Source organism: Podarcis filfolensis (assembly GCF_964270895.1).
Source record: "Podarcis filfolensis genome assembly, chromosome: 14".
Lineage (NCBI taxonomy): Eukaryota > Metazoa > Chordata > Lepidosauria > Squamata > Lacertidae > Podarcis > Podarcis filfolensis.
This window is the reverse complement of record NC_139616.1, coordinates 52,263,023-52,281,771: the sequence shown is the minus strand read 5'-3', so window position 1 is coordinate 52,281,771 and position 18,749 is coordinate 52,263,023. Positions and strand designations below refer to the sequence as shown.

Genomic DNA, 18,749 nt, shown 5'->3' with positions numbered 1-18,749 from the left:
CTGCGTCCGCCTTGCAGGGGAGTCAGGGGGACAGCAAGAACGCCAAGAAGAAGAACAACAAGAAGACCAACAAGAACAAGAGCAGCATCAGCAGAGCCAACAAGAAGAAGCCCACCCTGCCCAGCGTCTCCAATGACCTCTCCCAGAAGCTGTATGCCACCATGGAGAAGCATAAGGAGGTACCTGCAGACGCCCTTCCCTCTCTCTCCCTCCCTCCCTCCCTCTGCCCTGGCTTGGGGCATCCATGGGAAGGCAGGTGGGGGGCTGTGAGGGGCAGGGAGCCCCTTCCCCAGGCCCCGCCTCGGAGGTGTCTTGGGGCTCACCTGTCCCTTGGCCTGCGCACCTGCAGGTCTTTTTTGTCATCCACCTGCACGCCGGGCCCGTCGTCAACACCTTGCCTCCCATCGTGGATCCAGACCCGATGCTCAGCTGCGACCTGATGGACGGCCGGGACGCCTTCCTCACCTTGGCCAGAGACAAGCACTGGGAGTTCTCTTCGCTGCGCCGCTCCAAGTGGTCCACGCTCTGCATGCTGGTGGAGCTGCACACGCAGGGCCAGGACCGCTTCGTCTACACCTGCAACGAGTGCAAGCACCACGTGGAGACCAGGTGGCACTGCACAGTCTGTGAGGTGAGCCCCTGCCGGCTGCTGGGGGGGCTCCTGGGGCTGTTGGCCTCTGTGGCACCTGCTGGCCAGAGGGCTCCGGGCTCCAGGGATGGCATCACATCCTTGCTTGGGGAACGCAGTTGAGGGCATGGACAGGAAGTGTGTTCTGCCTTCTGCCTTGCTGTAGAGAGACTCTTCTGCAAGGCAAGGCAGCCTCTTTCTCCCAGTCGAGTAGGGAGGGGGCAGAGGCTTCCCAGAGAGCCTCTGGACGTTTTCATTCCTGTTTTCTCAATAGCATTGCTTAGTACGAAGCACTTTGATCCTTTCTTCTCTCCTGCGCCTTGGGGCATCTCCCTCAGGCCAGACAGCCTTCTGCATTGCGGAGAGGCTCATGGGCCTTCGTTTCCCCTTCCAGTGTCCTTGGCAATTAACTGGGTGGCTCCTATGACCAGGACAGACAACCTGCTTTCTCAAGTTGCGTGTGTGGAATGCTGTCTGTTTCAGGGGGACAGTGTTTGTTTTCATGTTTTAAAAACTGACCACAAGCAACTACATGTCACAGTTGTATTTGGCTCTGAAGTCCACAGAGTTGGCCCCCTTGGGAAGTTGTGGACTCTCCTTCCTGGGAGGTTTTTAAGCAGAGCTTGGATGGCCATCTGTCAGGGAAGATTTAGCTGAGATTCCTGCTTTGCAGGGGGTTCCCCGGCAATGGCCCTCAGGGTCCCCTCCAGCTCTACAAGGCTATGATTCTATGAAACAGCACAATTCCATGAAATAAATGTGCCTCCTTGTCTAAAGGATGTGCATCTTGGTTGCTTTCAGTTGCAGGGCTGACTTTGGAACTCTCTTGGGTGGTTGGGCCAAGCCGGGAGTGTGGCCCAGCCTGAGACACCACTTGTGTGAGGGACAGGGCTTGAGGACCCCCAGGTCCCCTCAGCGGTCTGGTCTCCCTCGTGTGTGTGCCCTGCTTGAGCTCTGACTTTTGCCTCCCTCTCCTCCGCTTCCAGGATTACGACCTCTGCATCAACTGCTACAACACCAAGAGCCACGAGCACAAGATGGTCAAGTGGGGCCTGGGCCTGGACGACGACAGCAACAGCCAGGGGGAGCAGCAGTCCAAGAGCCCCCAGGAGTCTCGCCGCCTCAGCATCCAGCGCTGCATCCAGTCCCTGGTGCACGCCTGCCAGTGCCGCAACGCCAACTGCTCGCTGCCGTCCTGCCAGAAGATGAAGCGGGTGGTGCAGCACACCAAGGGCTGCAAGCGCAAGACCAACGGCGGCTGCCCCGTCTGCAAGCAGCTGATCGCCCTGTGCTGCTACCACGCCAAGCACTGCCAAGAGAACAAGTGCCCCGTGCCCTTCTGCATCAACATCAAACACAAGCTCCGCCAGCAGCAGATCCAGCACCGGCTGCAGCAGGCGCAGCTCATCCGCCGCAGGATGGCCACCATGACCACCCGCAATGTGCCTCAGCAAAGTTTGCCTTCTCCTACCTCAGCCACGCCGGGGACCCCCACGCAGCAGCCAAGCACCCCGCAGACGCCCCAGCCCCCGCCCCAGCCCTCGCCCGTCAACATGTCGCCAGCCGGCTTCCCTCCCGGGGCAAGGACTCAGCCTCCGCCCCCCATCTCCGCTGGCAAGGCTGCTCCCCAGGCCCAGGCCCCCCCACCGCCCGCCCAGCCACCCCCCGGAGCCGTGGAAGCGGCACGGCAGATCGAGATTGAGGCGGCCCAGCAGCAGCAGCAGCAACAGCAGCTCTACCGGGTGAGCAGCAACGGCTTGCCTCCTGCCCGCGCAGGAATGGGGAGCCCGGCTGTGGGCGCCGTGAACCCCCTGCAGGCGGCTGGCATGAGCGTGCCCCGGCCCAGCTCTGTGAGCGGCCCCCTCATGCCCAGCATGCCAGCCGGGCAGTGGCAGGCAGCCCCCCTGGCCCCGCAGCAGCCCCTGCAGCCCGGCATGCCCCGGCCATCCCTGCCCCTCGCCACGCCGCAGGCAGGGCCCGGCCCCCGCATGCCGGGCGTCCAGCAGCCCCCTCGCAGCATCCCCCCCAACGCCGCTCTGCAGGAGCTGCTGCGGACTCTGAAGTCTCCCAGCTCCCCGCAGCAGCAGCAGCAGGTGCTCAACATCCTGAAGTCCAACCCGCAGCTCATGGCGGCTTTCATCAAGCAGAGAACAGCCAAGTACGTAGCAAACCAGCCTGGCATCCAGCCCCAGCCCCAGCCGGCACTGCAGCAGCAGCAGCCGCCCCCACCGCCCCCACCCCCGCCGGCAGGCCTGCACCCTCCGAACCTGAGCGCCCTGCAGGCAGGCGTCCAGCGGCCAGGCGTCCCGCTGCAGCAGCCGGGAATGGGGGGCTTGAGCCCCCAGGGCCAGCCCATCAGCATCATGAACCCGGCCCACGGCGCTGGCATGGCCAACATGAGCCCGCAGTACCGGGAGATGATCCGCAGGCAGTTGCTGCAGCAGCAGCAGCAACAACAGCAGCAGCAGCAAGGAGGGGCTGGGCTGGCTGCGCACGGCCAGTTCCCGCAGCCGCAGGGCCCGGGCGGAGGCTACTCGCAAGCCATGCAGCAGCAGCGGATGCAGCAGCAGCAGCAGCACCTCTCCATCCAGGCGGGGGGCCTGGGCCAAATGGCCCCGATGGGACAGCTGAACCAAATGGGGGGGCAGCCCGGCCTTGGCAGCGCCGAGGGCAGCGCCAACATCCAGCAGGCCCTGCAGCAGCGGATCCTCCAGCAGCAGCAGATGAAGCAGCAGATGGGCTCCCCGGGGCAGCCCAACCCCATGAGCCCCCAGCAGCAGCAGCAGCAGCAGCAGCACCTGCTCTCAGGACAGACGCAGCCGGCCCCCCACCTCCCTGGGCAGCAGCAGCAGCAGCTCAGCGCCTCCCTCAGCAGCCAGGTGCGGTCGCCCGCCCCGGTCCAGTCCCCGCGGCCCCAGTCGCAGCCGCCACATTCCAGCCCGTCCCCCCGGATCCAGCCCTCGCCGCACCACGCCTCCCCGCAGACTGGCTCCCCGCACCCGGGGCTGGGGGCCGTGGCGGCCCTGGCCGGCCCCCTGGACCAGCAGGGGCACCTGGGCACCCCCGAGCAGCAGAGCGCCATGCTCCCCCAGCTCAACCCGCCCAACAGGAACGTGCTGCCCAACGAGCTGTCCCTGGTGGGCGACACTACAGGGGGGGACACGCTGGAGAAGTTTGTGGAGGGCTTGTAGCGGACGTCCTCCCAGGCCTGGACCTTCGGCTCCCCAAACACGGACCTCTCCACGCTCGAGGGCAACCGGGATGGGGCTGGTCTGTCCTGGACCCACCGGAGGATGAATTGCTGTTAAAAAACAAACAAAGAATATATAAATATATATATTTTTTGTTAAAGCCAGCCAGGTGTGGTTAAAATATCTGGTCTCTCTTTGTTGTTCTTGTTGTGGGGGGGGGGGGGTTTGTTTGTTTTTTTAGTTGTTAACTGTTGACTTTGCTTTTTTAAAGGGGGAGAACAAGTCCATTATAGTCATATTTTTATTTGTACTTTCAAGACTAAGCATTTGTGTTTTAACAGAGAAGAACAATAATCTTCAGAAACGGATTCCTCAAATAATGCCACATTCTAATGTATCCTGCTCACTTTCTGGCATTTGGCAGAAAGGGTTTTTTAAAATTCTATACTGAACTCTGCAGGTATTTGAAGTATTATCGCCCCTGGAAAAGATGAGAACGGACTCTCGTGCTCGCACACACACACAGACATACCTGTGTTGCAATGTAGAAATCGTTGCTTTGTTTCTCGGATAAAAACTGGTTTTAGATTTACAAAGAAATGAAATAAAATAGGGATGATCACTTCTTAGGCCATGCTAATTTTAATACAGAAGAAGCATATTCTTTTCTTTAATTCATCGATGTGAAACTTGAAATGAGGAAAAGCAATTATAGTGTAAATCATGCAAGTTCTAGAATTACTATAAATATGAAAAATGCAAGAAGATTCAATCACTGTATAGAATGGGAGGGGGGGAACAAAACTCATTTCTTACTTCTATAGCATATTGTTAAATAAACTGCAACAGACAAAAGGGTGGTCCTTCTTGAATTCATGTACATGGTATTAACTTAGTGTTTGGATTTTTTGTTATGAAAAATGCTGTTTTCAACATTGTATTTGGACTATGCATGTCTTTTTCCATTGTATATAAAGTATTGCTTAAAAGTGATATAAATTACTGAAGTTTTTAACATGTATTCTGTTCTTCAAAACCCATGTAAGAATGTTTAAGGTTTTTATTTATTTATATATATATTTTGGATCATGTTCTTTGTAAGACATGGCTAATTATTCACTCATCACATAGACCCAGCCAGCGGTACCTTGCAAACAGCATATCTGGTCTACAGAGCCCATCTGTGTGTGCCTACGAAAGGGACAGAGAAGGGCAGCCATAGGTTTCACAGTGGTTTAGTATTTGGAGATGTTCATTCGTAAGTGTTAAGTGGAATAAAAAAATTATCTTTGCTTTTTCTAAAAATCAAAAACATTAATTTTGACAAGAGACCACCAATTGGGAGTTAAACATTAATTTTAGGATCCAGGAAATTCACCCAATACAAATTCCTGATTTGAAAACCAAGGGCAAAATTCAGGGCTTTCTGTGCAGTAACTGATGCCAGCAGCCCTCTTCCGTCTCCTCTTCGATGATGTTGGACAAGCCAGTATCACTTGGGAGGCTGCTGCTGCTGCTGCGAGCCTCTTGCCTCATCTGTAGAATCCAATTTTTTTGGCCAGGAAATGGTTTTAAACAAGTTGCCTTTTTCATGTGTTGAACATCTGACTTGCTTGGTTTTGAACGTGAAATACGTGCTTCCTTCTATCTTTGTGTTGGAATAGGAACCCAAACACACAAGTCTTTCCCAATGCTAACGGCAGTCGTGTCGTCTCTGATTTTCTAAACTGGACATCTGCACACCAGACAGCTGGCGCTTTGGGTTCCTCTCCCTTGTAACAATCTTCTTCAGCAAGCAAGATGTCCAGTCTGAGCTGTGGTCGGTGGGTACAACCCAAGACATGTTTAAAAGGATGGAAAGCCCTAATGCTGTGTCATATTGTATACGTAAAAAGAAAAGCAAAAACCTATATTTGTGATCAAAAAGGAAGAAACTTGAAATGTGCTGGTGTTTCTAATAAAGCTGGTAAAAAATACTTCAAGGGTGGTTCCAAGTGGCTCAGGGCCCTATTGGGCCAAGTGGAAATTTGCAGGCAACTCCTTCTTCCGACAGCTATTTCTGCCCGGCTTCTGATGTTGAAGCGGAAAAGATAGAAAGCAGCAGCCACCTATTGCATGCAAGCTACCATTTTCCTCTAAGTAGCACATCTCCAGCCTTTGTAGGTGGAAGCAGCCAAAGGATGGACCATCACAAAGTTTTAGTCCTAGGGAGTTTTTAGTTACCTTTCGGGGTTGCGGCTACAGACACCCAAGCACATTTGATGCGAGTCAGACCTCTTGCATGCATCGTGGCATGTTTCTGCCTAAAAAGGTTTGCAGTGCTAGTGTGAAAAAGAAAGGGTAGATTCCTCATCAACTCCCGTGGCCCCCCCCCAAAAAAAACCTCATACTTACTGGTTAAAAGGCTGCTTGTGTGTTCTATATAGAATCCCTGCTAGAGCTAGTTAAAAGTCCAAGAACAAGTGACAATTTGCAGTGCTCTTGGCTAGAGAGACGTCACAGCTTTACAATAAACAACTTGCACTGAATGCTGGTCCTGTGAAGGGCATCTTAGACAGCCCACCAAAGTTCTTAAGGACAAGCGATTCTCGGAAGAGGCAGCCAGTTTTATGCTAGAAAGAGTACAAGGCCAAAATGGAAATCCATTCGATCCTGAGCTTCCCGCACTCTTCCCTTTGGGAGATGCCTGTGCAGGCAAAAGGGCCTGTTGCAGAAGCACCGCCACTGGGAACAACGGCATGTGCATCATTTAAAAACAAATCCAGGCTCCAGTACAGACTAAATGGCAGGAACAATATAAAGCCTCTCTCCTGCTCTAGAGTAAGCTTAAGATTGCCAACCCGTTTTTGTGCACAGTACAAACACTTCCTCAACTCCATCCTTATAGAGTCAAACCTTGGTTCTCAAACGGCTCCGTTATCGAACGTTTCGGCTCCCGAACGCTGAAAACCCAGAAGTAAATGCTCCCATTTTCAAACGTTTTTCAGAACCCAAACGTCTGACGCGGCTTCCATTTTGAGTTTCCCTATTGAATTGAGGCTTCCACGTTCAGTTTTTGAATGTTTCAGAAGTCTTCTGGAACAGATTATGTTCCAAAAACTGAGGTTCTACTGTATATGAGCAGCTAGAAATGCAAGCCCCAATTCTACCCCCTTGGGACCAGCCCCTAGCACCAGACCACCCTCCAAAGGATGTGGGTTGCACAGCACTTGCTGGAGCTGACGGCAGTTGTCCAGACGACGGAGAAAGCAGCAAGTTGGGGGCAGCCTGAGGAACCTCTCGCTGTTCATCCCAATCGCTTTTAGTGAAACATTTTTATTACACAGGCATGTTACACCCACATGTTTAATGGTTGGCACAGATCAACAGGTACAGAGGGATGCTCAAGGTGAGCCACATCTAACAACCCATAATCTTGGCCAGCGAACACAGGCCGAGACGCGGCTGCAGCTGCACCTGCAATGAGGAGCCCCTGAAGCAACTGCAGTGTGTTTCAGCGTCTCTCTTCGCTCCCCCTCAAGCCGCTCCAGGGACCTGCTCTGTACAGATTTGAGCTGACGGCCACCAAAGAAGCTGTTTTCCCCCATGGAGGAGCACAGTTCAGTCCGAGTGCATCATCTAAGCGGAAGGCTTAGTCATGTCTTTGCCACAGCTCTTCCAGTCAAAGAAAAATCACGCACGGAAGTGATAAGAGGCAGCTGAGTGGGCAAAGCGCCGGCGGTTCCACCATCAAGGCCCATAGAAACTCCTCAGAACCGCCGTCTCCGCTTTTTGGAATGCCGTTGCTTCTCCCTCCGGGCTTCTGCAGTCGTGAAGGTAATGCAGTGCGCGTCGAGGAAGTCCATCAGCTTGCCCATCGCAATCTTGACGCCGCTTTCCTTCAGTTCTGCCTGCAGCCCAGCCAACTCAATGGGCTGGTACAGAAGGATTTGGCGGCAAAGAGCTGGCTTGGAGGTGAGGTGGCGCCGCAAGGCTTCTACTTTGTGTGCCTCGCGGGCTGCAGCCTGAGAAGCCGGGACGGGCTCCTCCTCTTCCTCCTCGACCAGCGAGCCGAACTCCATTGAAGAAGAGCTGAGAGAGAGAGAGAGAGAGAGAGAGAGAGAGAGAGGGTCAGAAGCTCTTCCCTTCACTGGCCCTTTGCGAGGAGTCAGGGACACACCACTGCTCTGGCCAGAGGATCAGGTGCCACACAAGGAGAAAACATAGGAGGCAGATTGTTGGCAATTTAGCAGACTGGGAAACAGGTTTTGAGTTATTATTTCATAAAATGTATACATCACTAGACTGTAAACCACTTTGAGGTTTAAAGTTTTTTTAAAATAAAACAATAAAATTACCAGTAAACAGTAAACAAAACAATAACATTACCAGTAAAACATTCAATAAACTAAAACCAAATTTAAACACACACCCCTATTCTGCATGTCCAGACAGGCTCATCTAAAGAGGAACGTTTTTAGCAGGTGCCAAAAAGAGGACCGTGAAGGCACTTGCCTTGTGTCCAGTGGCAGGGAGTTCCAAAGTGTAGGTGGAGCCACGCTAAAGGACTGGAGTTCTTAAGAAGACAGAACAAGATGCAAAGGACTGAATGTGGGGCCTTCTGCATGCAAAGGTGTTCTGCGCTGCCCTTCCCAAACCCTGTTGCAGCAAAAGTAATGGCCTGCCTGGGCACCATTGGAAAACCACTCCAGCCTGGCTCTGGGCACACAAATCCGCTTCCTAAGTCTCTCTGCTCTCGCTGTGTTTCTAAAGAAGCCCTGATTCCACCTGGGACAGCAATGTTTGACAGGCCGTGGGCCAAGGCTGCTGTGAAAACTCAAAAGAGGGCAGAAGAGCAGCTGGATGGGACGGGAGGGGGGTCTGGTTTCAGCTCCTGAGCAAATTCCCACTGAGCAGATTATGTGGAGACAGAGGGACAGGACACGGTTTCAAGGGGTGAGAAAGGCTGGCTTTGGGTTTTGGCAGCCTGGCCATTGTCTGGGCAGCTGCGTTCAGAGGCCTTTTCTGGCCAGAGGGAGCCAGCAGGAAGGAGCACGCCACCCTCAGCCAGCCTCCTACCTCTGGGATGCTACGGACACATCACTGCCAGTCCCTGAAGACGCAGTCGATTCCTGGGAGGCCGTGGGCGCCCAGTCCTTGGTGCTTCCTCCAGGGGGAAATCCTGTTGGAAGTGAGGCTGTCCCCTGAAGCCGCCCTGAAGCGGGGGGCTCAAGCCCCTCACGGCCTCCGCCAGAAGGATCCCTGAAGCCACCAACAGTCTGCCTTCCCCCAGCGCCCTGGCAAGGCTCAGCAGATCCGGGCAGGCGCTTGCCAACGGGGCTGGAGGTGACGGCCAGCCTTCGCTCCCTCGGGACCGGCTGGGCTGAGCTGTGGGGCAAGGGCAGCTGGGAGGCCACAGCCGCCTGTTCCTGGGGGTTGGCTCTGGTCCCTTGGTGAGTGTACTGAAATATCTCCTTCAGCTTCAAGATCATCTTCCGCTTTGGGAGAGCACGGACTCCAAACCTGAGAAGAAACAAGAGACAGGCGGTCACAGGGGCAAACGCTGCAGCCTTCCTCTCCCTGCCGGAGGAGCCTGCCCCCTGCCCCCGACAGCACCCACCTGTGCAGCTCCTTCTTCAGCTTTGGGGTCTCCATGATGGAGTAAGATGGCATTGGGGTGGGCGGAGCTGCCCTCGGCGTCTCGCTCCCGGTCTCAAAGGCAAGATCTGGAACAGAGCAAGGTGGGTGCAGCCCTCAGGAGGTTTAGCTGGGCTGCCCGGCGAGGGGAAGGTGAGCAGCAGGGCCAAAGGGGCTTTGCCAGGGGGTGGCGGTCTGGGCACCAAGCGGCCAGAGAGCCAATGCCACACAGCACAAGCCCAGAGCCCCATGCCAAGTGCTCCCCACCCTCTGCTCCCCCCGGGCCCAGAGCGGCCACTTACCAGGCGTTCTCTGGGTCAGAGGAAAGACCTCGCTGCTATCGGAGTCTTCTCCTGTCGAAGCACCCCTCTCTCCGAAGTGGGGGGCAGCTGCTCCCCCAGCCATGGGACTCCTAGCTGGCGGAGTCCCCAGTGGGGTTGGGGCACTTGCTGTCAGAAAAAGAAGGCTGTCCCCTTCCTCCGAGCGACACAGGGAGTCCTCCCCAGGCACAAGGGGGCTGCTCTGGGGCCAAGGGGCTGCTGAAGCGAGCTCCTCTTTGCTGTCGCCCACAACCACCACGGGGCTGCTGGCAGGCTTCTTCCGGGCAGACGGGGGTCCCAGCAGAGGCAGCCTGGTAGCGGAGCTGCAGGTGGGTGGGCTCTCTCCAGCCCCTTTAGACCCCTGCTCCTCAGTCCCGGGGGCCAAGGTGGAGCTGCACCCACCCAGCAGAGGAGTGTCCGGCACTCTCCAACTGGAGGCCTCTTCCAAGCTCTCTTCTCCATTGCTGGCCAGCCTCAGAAGCAGAGGACTTCCTCCACCAGCGTCCCAAAGCCCCCCAGGACCCACCTCACGGGCGGGTGGCAGGGACGGCCTCTGCCCACTGGAAACATCTGCCCCCCCTTGGCTCAACTGACACTGCAAGGCCCCTGTGCGTGGCCCAGAGAGGGCCGCTCCAGCAAGCTCTGCCTCTTCATCAGAATCCAAGAGCACAATGGGGCTGCCCTCCGAGGCCCCACAGCCAGGACCTGGGCTCTTGTTCCGTGCAGGCCGCTCCAACTCGCTGTTCGGAGGGGGAGAGAACAGGCCCTGAGTGCTCAGAGAGAGGAGTGCCAAGGGGCTGGTGGGTGATGCCGGCCTCCGTTTGGGAGAGGAGGATCCCAGGGGCAAGAGGTTCCTCGGTGGCCCCTGGAGGAGGCCGGGAAATCCCTGAGACGCAGGGCCTGAGCTGGCTGCGCTGCCCCTCTGCTCCTTGGCACAACGGCTCTGCTGAGAGAGCCCAGAGCGGTCACCCTGGGTGGCAGGAAACAGGACTGCCGAGTGCTCATGCTGCTCTGAATTCTCCTCCTCCATCTGGGGCACTCTTCTGGAGGCAGCTCTGGGGGGGCGCCCTGTGTCGCTGGCAGCAGCAGCAGCTGGCAACTGGGACTGTTCCGGGCAGAGGCTTCCTGTCCACTCTGCCGTGGCTGCCCTGCCCTCTGCAGGCTCCCGTGGCACCTTCCTGGGGTCAGCGGCTCCCTTGCGGACGATGAGCCCATCGTGGGCAGCTCTGCGCTGGCTGGCAGCAAACTCGTAGATCTGCTCCAGCTCCTGCTCGCCCACTTCCTCGCTGTCGGCTTCCTCCAGCTTTCCGCCCGGCAGGAAGGCTTCTTCCTCTTCCTCCAGCCACATGGACTTCAGGAGCTCCTCAAAGGTCTTGGCTCTGTCCTCTCCTGCCTCCTCTTCAACTCCAGGAGCCCCCGGGCCAGGCTGGCAGCCACGGCAGACACCAGCCAGTTCCGTCACTCCAAACCTGAAACAAAAGACATGCGTGCAAATGCGCTTCCAAGAGAGGGGGGAAAGTGTCTCCATCAGGCGTCAAAGCGGAAGTCAGCCTGGGGGGGGGCAGGGAGCAGGGCCCAATCCAGCTGCAGCAAGGAAAACACCAGGAAGAAGCAGCCCACCAACCTCCTGGCCAAAGCAGCCACTTCCGACAGCACATGGCGAGGGACGGAGACGTCGGCCGTGTAAAGGTAGCTCAGGAACACGCCCAGGGCCTCCTTCGACACATCGCTCAGCAGCACCCGGCGGGTCCCTGCGCCCCCTTCTTCAGCCACGAGGAAACCTTCGCAGCCCGCCTGGCAAGAGACAGAGGACTCTGGAGCAGCCAGCAGACTGGGGCACCGCTTTGAGCCTCATCCCCTCTTGCCAAAGTGCCCCTAAGCAGCCTGGCTGCAGGCCTGCAGGGAGAGCTTGCTCCTCCTCCTTGGACGACAGGCAAGCTCCAATCCCTCCCCTCCCTCTCGCCCTTTTTGGCACCTGCCTCCCCTGGTCCTCCTTGCCTCCTCTCACCCCTCAGCCACACGCCCTGCTGCACAAGGAGCTCTTGCCGGCAACAGCGCATGGCTGCTGGGTTCTCTGCGGAGGAGACCCTCCTCTCCTGTGGCTCCTGCGTTGGAGCGGCAAGACCCAAAGGCTGCAGCGGATTCCATCGCCCTCCCCCAGGCAGGCAACACGGCTGGGCTTCCTCCTCAAATCTCAGCCAACATGAAGAGAAAACGGCAAGGGCAAAGTCTCGCTCCTTGCCTGATACCCACAGACCCAGAACCCAGGCCAGGAACAAGGAGACCCCTCGGGGTGATGTGCCCCCCAGCCGCTCATCCTTACCATTTCCATCAGCTGTGGGCACCGTGCATAAAGCACAAACAGGTGCGCGTAGAGGAGCTCCCCAGTGTCCACCTGAAACTGGATGTCACTCAGGTGAGGGTTGTTCACCATCCCTCTGAAGGCATCAGCCAAGGAGCCCAGCAGGAGCTGAGACAGAGAGAGAGAGAGAGAGAGAGAGAGAGAGAGAGAGAGAGAGAATGGCCACACTCCAGCTCCTGCTCCAGCTCCTTCCTGGAAAACAGCAGGGGCCAAACGGACCTTGAGGAAGGACCGCAGTGGGGCTCAAACCCCCCTCACCCCCCACATGCAGAGGCACCCAGATTTCCCTTGTGCATCCACAAGGGGCTCAGGGGGGCTTCCTCCCAGGGGGTTTCGGGATCCCCTGCTTCCCAGCTAACACAGTGCCCCCCTTCCAACGAAACATGGGGGTCTAGCCTTACCATTTGAGGACAGCTCCTTTGGGGCAGCTGCTTCTCCAGTGGTTGGAGAAAACTGCTCTGCAGAACATCACCAGAAAGCCAACCTTGACCTGGAGCAAAGGGAGAAAAACACAGGTTCACAATAAGTAACCTGACGACCAGCTCTGGGTCCAGGCAGGTCTCTGCCCCCGTCCGCAGCCCAGACTCCTATTTGCAGGCTCAGTTCTGCACCTGCCGGCCCCTTTTCCCCAAGGAAGTCCTTGCTCACCTGGCCCCTCCTGCTGCCACTGGGTGAGGGTCAGCCCTTCTCCCGCCAGCTCCACCAGGTCCTGCAGCGCCTCTGCATCGCCCGGTTGGCCAGGCAGCCTCTCCCTCGAATCTCCAGAGGCGCGTCCTGGGAGAAGCACAGCACCAACCGGCCCCTGCTCCCTCTCGGCCGGTCCGATGGGCCCCGAGGATGGCAAAGCCACGCCCAGCACGGCTCCCTGGAAAGGAAGGTTTGGGGTGCAGACATGAAGTTTAGCCTCAACACGCCAGAAGCCAACCCAAATGGCAACACCCACCATCTCTCAACCCGTGTGTGTGTGTGTGTGTGTGTGTGTGTGTGTATATATATATATATATATATATATATATATATATATATATATATACACACACACACACATATATACACACACACACACACACACACACACACACACAGTGGATGCTCGGGTTGCAAATGTGTTCAATGCGGGATGCACATTCACAACTCGCAGTGGCGCATCTGTGCACGTGCGGATTGCGATTCAGCACTTCTGTGCATGCGCAAAGCACGATTTAGTGCTTCTGCGCATGCGTGGCCGCCAAAACCTAGAAGTAACCCGTTCCAGTACTTCCGTGTTTCAGAGGTCCATAAACCGAAAAAACGCAACCTGAGGGCAGCCCCAGGATCAACCGCGCAGAAGGAGATCCCGTTTCAAAAGGGCTCTCCAGGACTGGATCCCGAGCAGGCAGTCCCAGGAACGCTAATGTGCGGATGAGACCCCCTGCACCTTGCCAGCCTGATTACTGAGCACCTAATAAGCAGGCAGGAGTTGGAGCCCCCCCCCCAACACAGACACCCACCTCCTCGGGCATCTGCAACAAAACAGAGCGGGCGAAGTCCATGGCCTGAAAGCTGCCCGGGGGACACAGTCCTGCCAAGGAGCTGGCTTCCCACAAAGAGCCGTGGGCCCCCCCTGCTCCCCGGAACAGCTCAGCACCCATGAGGCGGCTGGGGGGGAGCTGGGGGGTGCTGGGGAACTCCTCCTCCGCTTCGGAGAGCAGCTGCGCCACACGAGCCTCCATCCTCCGGCGGGCCTCCTGGGGGTCCTGGGCCAGCAGCAGAGGCAGAGACAGGCCCAGCTTCGCTCGGTTCTTCTTCTCTAGGAAGCAACACACAGGGAACGTGGCTGAGAGCCACAGAGGAAGCCCCTGCCTGCCCCACAGCAAAGGCCACCCAGGTCTCCGAAGGGCAAGGAGGAGAAGCAGGAGGAGGAAGCAGCAGCCCCAAAGCAGCAGAGGCCACAGCTGTTCCCCACATCGCCCTCTGGGAACGAGGGCATTTCGTCTGAGAAGCTTCTGTTGAAGGATCTTGGCAGGAGAGGGTCAGAGAGGTGGAAGGGACCCCAGGGGTCATCCAGACTAACCCCCTCCCCCCCGCAGTGAAGAAATCGCAACCACAGACATAAATGCAGGAAATGGACATGCTAAAGATCTGGCCTGGGATGAAAGGCACCCAAGAGCTGCACAAGCCCACTCCCCCCATCAGCTTCCTGGCACAGCAGGCTGAAAGCAGCCCATCTCAGCGCTGGGCTCTTCCTGGCATCTCAACAGGATGAGAGGGACCAAGGAAAAAGGCAAAAGTTCTCAAGAGAGCTGCAGAATAAGCACATTTCCAGAGGACATAGAAGGAACCCGCGAGTTGCCTTGAGCCCAGAGGCAGCCACCAGAGACCTCCCCCGGGGGCCGGTCACCTTCCGCCAGGCCCTGCCTGGAGCTCACCTGTTTTTCGGGGCTTCCTGCTTTGCAAAGCGGTGTCCTGCCTGCTCCCGGCCAGCCGTTTGGTCTCCCCCCCCTCCTCCTCCAAGAGAGAGCGGGACATGGCCATGGCAACCAGCAGATCCTCCGTCGCTCCATCCACCTCGGCCACCGCCTTGCGCTTCTTCAGCAAGCGTTGTGCGGAAGAGGCACCTTTTCGCTTGGAGCCGCTGGACAGGGCAGGAGAGGTCCGTTAACCCAGCTCAGGAGCTGCAGTGGGCAACAGCTGCCCCCCCCCCCGTCTGAGTGGACCACCCTAAGCGTCCTGCAACACTCCTGTCTACGGACCAGGCTGCCTTTCAGAGGGGAGGTGCTCCTATCTCTGCAGACCAGGAAGCTCCCGCCCTGCAGGGCCGCTCCATCTCTAAGCCCAGATCTAGCACCTGAACCACCTCTTCTGATTCAAGCAGAGCTGGGCGGGTGCCAACCACCTACTGGCAAGATCTCACTCCTGACGATGACAGCTCCCAGCTGCTTCAGGCAGACATGAAATAGGGCAAGGATCAAGAGGGCAGCAGGAGGCCACAGGAACTGACCCGTGGTAACCAAGCAGTGTCCTCCCCAAGAAGCACTTTCGGGAAATGGTCTTGGATGCAGCAGCAAAACCGCTGGCCTAGGATGTCCCCAGTGCCCCCCTCCCTGGGCTGCTCCAGAAGGACAGCAAGGTCCACAGTGCCAAAAGACCAAAGAAAAGGAGAGGACAAGTGTGATGTCAACAGCCAGGGTGACCAAGCCACTTCAGCACCACTGCAGACCAGTATGAAGTAAGCAGCACATAAGCGTTTTTAACATGTGATATTTTACTGTATTTTTGGTTTCTATGGAAGCCGCCGAGAGTGGCTGGGGAGGCCCAGCCAGATGGGCGGGGTATAAATAATAAATTATTATTATTATTATTATTATCATCATCATCATCATCATCATCATCATCATCATCAGCGGCACACAAAACACTACCAAACCATTCTACGTTCTAAATCTTATATTAATACAGTGGTACCTCAGGTTACATACGCTTCAGGTTACATACGCTTCAGGTTACATACGCTTCAGGTTACATACGCTTCAGGTTACACGCTCCACTAACCCAGAAATAGTGCTTCAGGTTAAGAACTTTGCTTCAGGATGAGAACATAAATCGTGCTCTGGCGGCACGGCAGCAGCAGGAGGCCCCATTAGCTAAAGTGGTGCTTCAGGTTAAGAACAGTTTCAGGTTAAGTATGGACCTCCGGAATAAATTACTGGTAAGTATTTAACCTGAGGTACCACTGTAATCCAAAAATTGAGAGAAGAAGCTACAAGATCTACAACAAAAGCCACAAATAGAAAACTCATTCAAATTGTGTCCAAAAGGAAGATTCAGTCTTTAAACTTCCTTTAGCCAGGCTCCTGTAGATATCAACAAAGATAAGTTTGATCAAACGGAGTGTCAGTGATGTTACGCACCAGAGTTAGACAGGGTGCCGGCGTTTGTCACCTGTTTCGCCCATGAAGAGTCTCAGGCTTCTTCAGTTTTCTGTTTGTGCCTTTTGTAGTAGATCTTGTACCTTGTTCTCTCAATTTTTGGATTATTAATATAAGATTTAGCACACAGAATGGTTTGGTTTGTGTGCCGCTTATGTGCTGCTTGCTTCATACTGGTGTACAACGAGAATTGGCAGCCGAGGTTCACTTCTTCAGTCCTTCAGCACCACTGGGCAATCCTGAAGGCAGGTCAGCGGTTTTCTCCAAATACGCTCCCCTCTCAAGTCCCAAGAGGAGGGCTGCTCAGAACTTGGGGGTCTTCTCAAGAAGGGGAATGGGCGCAGCACCCCCTCCTCCCCAAGTGAGGCATTAATTGCACCCCTGGCTCACTCAAGAGGCCAAGAGGAGGAAGAGCTTCACTGAGCCAGACTCCACATCCAAGGGAGCCTGCGCCCTGAAGGGCTCTTGCTGGAGGGGGCTCTGGACTCACCTCTGGGCGGCTGGGGGGCCAAGGAGCAAGGTCTGCTGTTGCTGCTGCCGTACCGCCTGAAGGAGCAGCGTGGGGGGGACCTCCATCCTGGCAGCGCAGCGCTTCAGGTGGCTGCCCCGGCTCTGGAGGGAGCTGAAGCCCTTTCCGCAGATGGGGCACTCGGGAACAACCGGGCCCCTGGCAGGGGGGGCAGGAGGGGGGCCCTCCAGGTCATCCAGGCACCTGGAGGAAAAGCAGAGTCTCTTCAGGCAGGAAGCCCTCAGAGGAGAGGAGGACCCCCACCCCGCCCCAGCTCGGCTGCTAAAGAAGCCTTTTATTTTTTATTGAGGTTTTATTCATATTTGATTGAACTCTTTACAGTAGATTAAATAGAAAAGGGGAAAAGGAAAAAAACATGGAAACGTAGCTCATTACAAACTATGTAATGTATATAATAATAATAATAATAATAATAATAATATTTATTTATACCCCGTCCTCCCCAGGCTCAGGGCAGCTAACACCAGGTATAAAAACAATTGATTAAAATCAATTGGCTTAGCCAGCTGCCCCGCTGGCTAAGCCAGGCCTGGCCTGAGTCTCCCAGCAGCACCCCCTCCCTCCAGCCGCCTGCCCAAACCAAGGAGCCCCCACCTGTTGACATGCTGCTCCCTCCGGACGGAGTTCATGGCAGAGAGGTCCTTCTGGCAGATCTGGCAGAACACCCAGCCGGCCTCCTCCAGACTTCCCAGCTGCAGCTCCGGATGAGCAGCCCCATGGCATCCCCAGGACTGGACTAGGGGGCAAGAAGAGAGTCAGGCCCCCTGGCTCCCTCGGAGCAGCCTCACCCCCAGGACGCCCTGGGACAGTGCCGGTGCCTCTGGGACAGTGCAGGAGGAGCCTGGAAAGCATTTTCCAAGCCTCAGCTGTGACCTTTGGACAGCGACCAGCCTTGGGACCCAGACCTTCAATCCAGCAAGCAGGTTTGGGCAGGATCCTGTTTTCCTTGGATGCAAACGCTGCATCTGAGCTGGGGGGGGGTGAAGGATCTGCCCAACACGCACCCCCAAGACGTCCATACTGAGCCATGGCAGGACACGGGGCAGGCCTGACACTGACCGTCCTGGCAAGCGGGCGGCCTCCTGGCCTGGTCCTCCTCCACCTTCCTGGCTGAGGCGCCGGGCAGCACCAGGGGCTCCAGGGTCACCTGCGCGGATCCCTGCTCCTCCTGCGGCATCCCCTGCCAGGGGCGGCTGCATCTTCCTCCTCCGCCGCGTCCTCCTTCCTCTGCTGCTGCGTCTCCCGCTCCTGGAGGGGCTCCTGCCGGGGGGAAAAGCAGGCGGGCTCCATTTGCTGCTGCTGCAAAGAGAGGAGCTGCCCCCTGTGTGCCCCCCAGACCCCCCACCCCACCAGACCCCCCAGAAACAGGCTGAGACACGCCCCCCCCCCGCAGCGCTTCTTGGTACGACCCGCCAGAGCGAAGCCCAAGGAAGCGGGTCATACCAATAAGCGATGCGGGGGGGAGTCCAGGCGCCCCTGAAGGGGCTTCTCCGCCATGCTGGGTCTTCGCGGCGGCAGGAGCCGGGGGCGGAGGGCGGCGGCGGCGACCCCCCTGCGGAACCCCCGCCAACTTGAGGCGCCCGCGGCGGGAAGCCCGGAACTCGTCCTCCGAGTCGCCCATGGGCGGCGGAGTGGCTACCGCGCATGCGCTGCTCGAGGCCGGAGGACTCGCCATAGAGACGCAGAGGGGAGAGCGGCCCGGATGGGAAGTGGAAGCGCCTCCCCGCCCCCGGAAGGGGTTCCGGAGGCGCCGGGTGGGGTGGCGCGGAGCATGCCGGGACCCGGCCTGGGAGCCGATGGGCGGATCCACCTCTGCGCCGGATGATGACGCCACCGAGCCGAGACGCGGTAGTTTTCGGACTACAATTCCCATCCTCTTTAGCTAGTAAGACCAATGGTCAGGGATGACGGGAATTGTAGTCCGAAAACTGCTGGAGACCCAAGATTGGGCAACACTGGACTAGATGACCCTGGGACCCCTCCCTCCCCATGGCCTCGGCCTCGTCTCCCCTGCCAGACCCCCGGCTAGGGCGGCCGAGGCTTCCCTCTGGGCAGAGGTCTGGCTGCTTGACTTGCCTCTCGACTAGGCAGCTGCCTGGTGTAGCCAAGGGCCGGGCGAGCTCTGCAAAGCCCCCTCTTCACCCGGACTGGGACGCTGCCCCTTTTGCAATGCACAGCGACTGAGAAAACTGGAA

The 18,749-nt window shown here is 57.0% G+C and overlaps 2 protein-coding genes across 7 annotated transcripts in view; one reads left to right on the top strand and one right to left on the bottom strand.

Annotated features, from left to right (window-relative positions):
- CREBBP (CREB binding lysine acetyltransferase) overlaps positions 1-5,745 on the top strand; it is a 62,637-nt gene extending 56,892 nt beyond the window's left edge. For all 4 annotated transcript variants that reach the window (XM_083585518.1, XM_083585516.1, XM_083585515.1 and 1 more), the window contains 3 exons: positions 18-179; positions 350-631; positions 1,615-5,745. In XM_083585518.1, coding sequence (XP_083441644.1) covers positions 18-179; positions 350-631; positions 1,615-3,819 — 2,649 coding nt within the window. In that variant the 3' untranslated portion in view covers positions 3,820-5,745. The remainder of the gene's footprint in view (positions 1-17; positions 180-349; positions 632-1,614) is intronic.
- Positions 5,746-7,148: 1,403 nt separating this feature from the next.
- SLX4 (SLX4 structure-specific endonuclease subunit) lies at positions 7,149-18,269 on the bottom strand (the record flags this gene model as incomplete). Of its 3 annotated transcripts, none has more annotated exons than XM_083585575.1 (14): positions 7,149-7,890; positions 8,878-9,321; positions 9,419-9,524; positions 9,738-11,224; positions 11,380-11,549; positions 12,079-12,225; positions 12,519-12,607; positions 12,766-12,982; positions 13,608-13,906; positions 14,526-14,731; positions 16,516-16,737; positions 17,149-17,290; positions 17,614-17,814; positions 18,194-18,269. In XM_083585575.1, the coding sequence occupies 14 exons, from the start codon at positions 18,198-18,200 to the stop codon at positions 7,569-7,571; spliced, it is 4,059 nt and encodes a 1,352-aa protein (XP_083441701.1). In that variant the 3' UTR covers positions 7,149-7,568. The 3 variants fall into 3 exon arrangements, with proteins under 3 accessions (XP_083441701.1, XP_083441700.1, XP_083441699.1); XM_083585574.1 differs by having other exon boundaries at positions 17,998-18,229; XM_083585573.1 differs by having other exon boundaries at positions 12,079-12,309; positions 17,998-18,196.
- Positions 18,270-18,749: the final 480 nt, after the last annotated feature.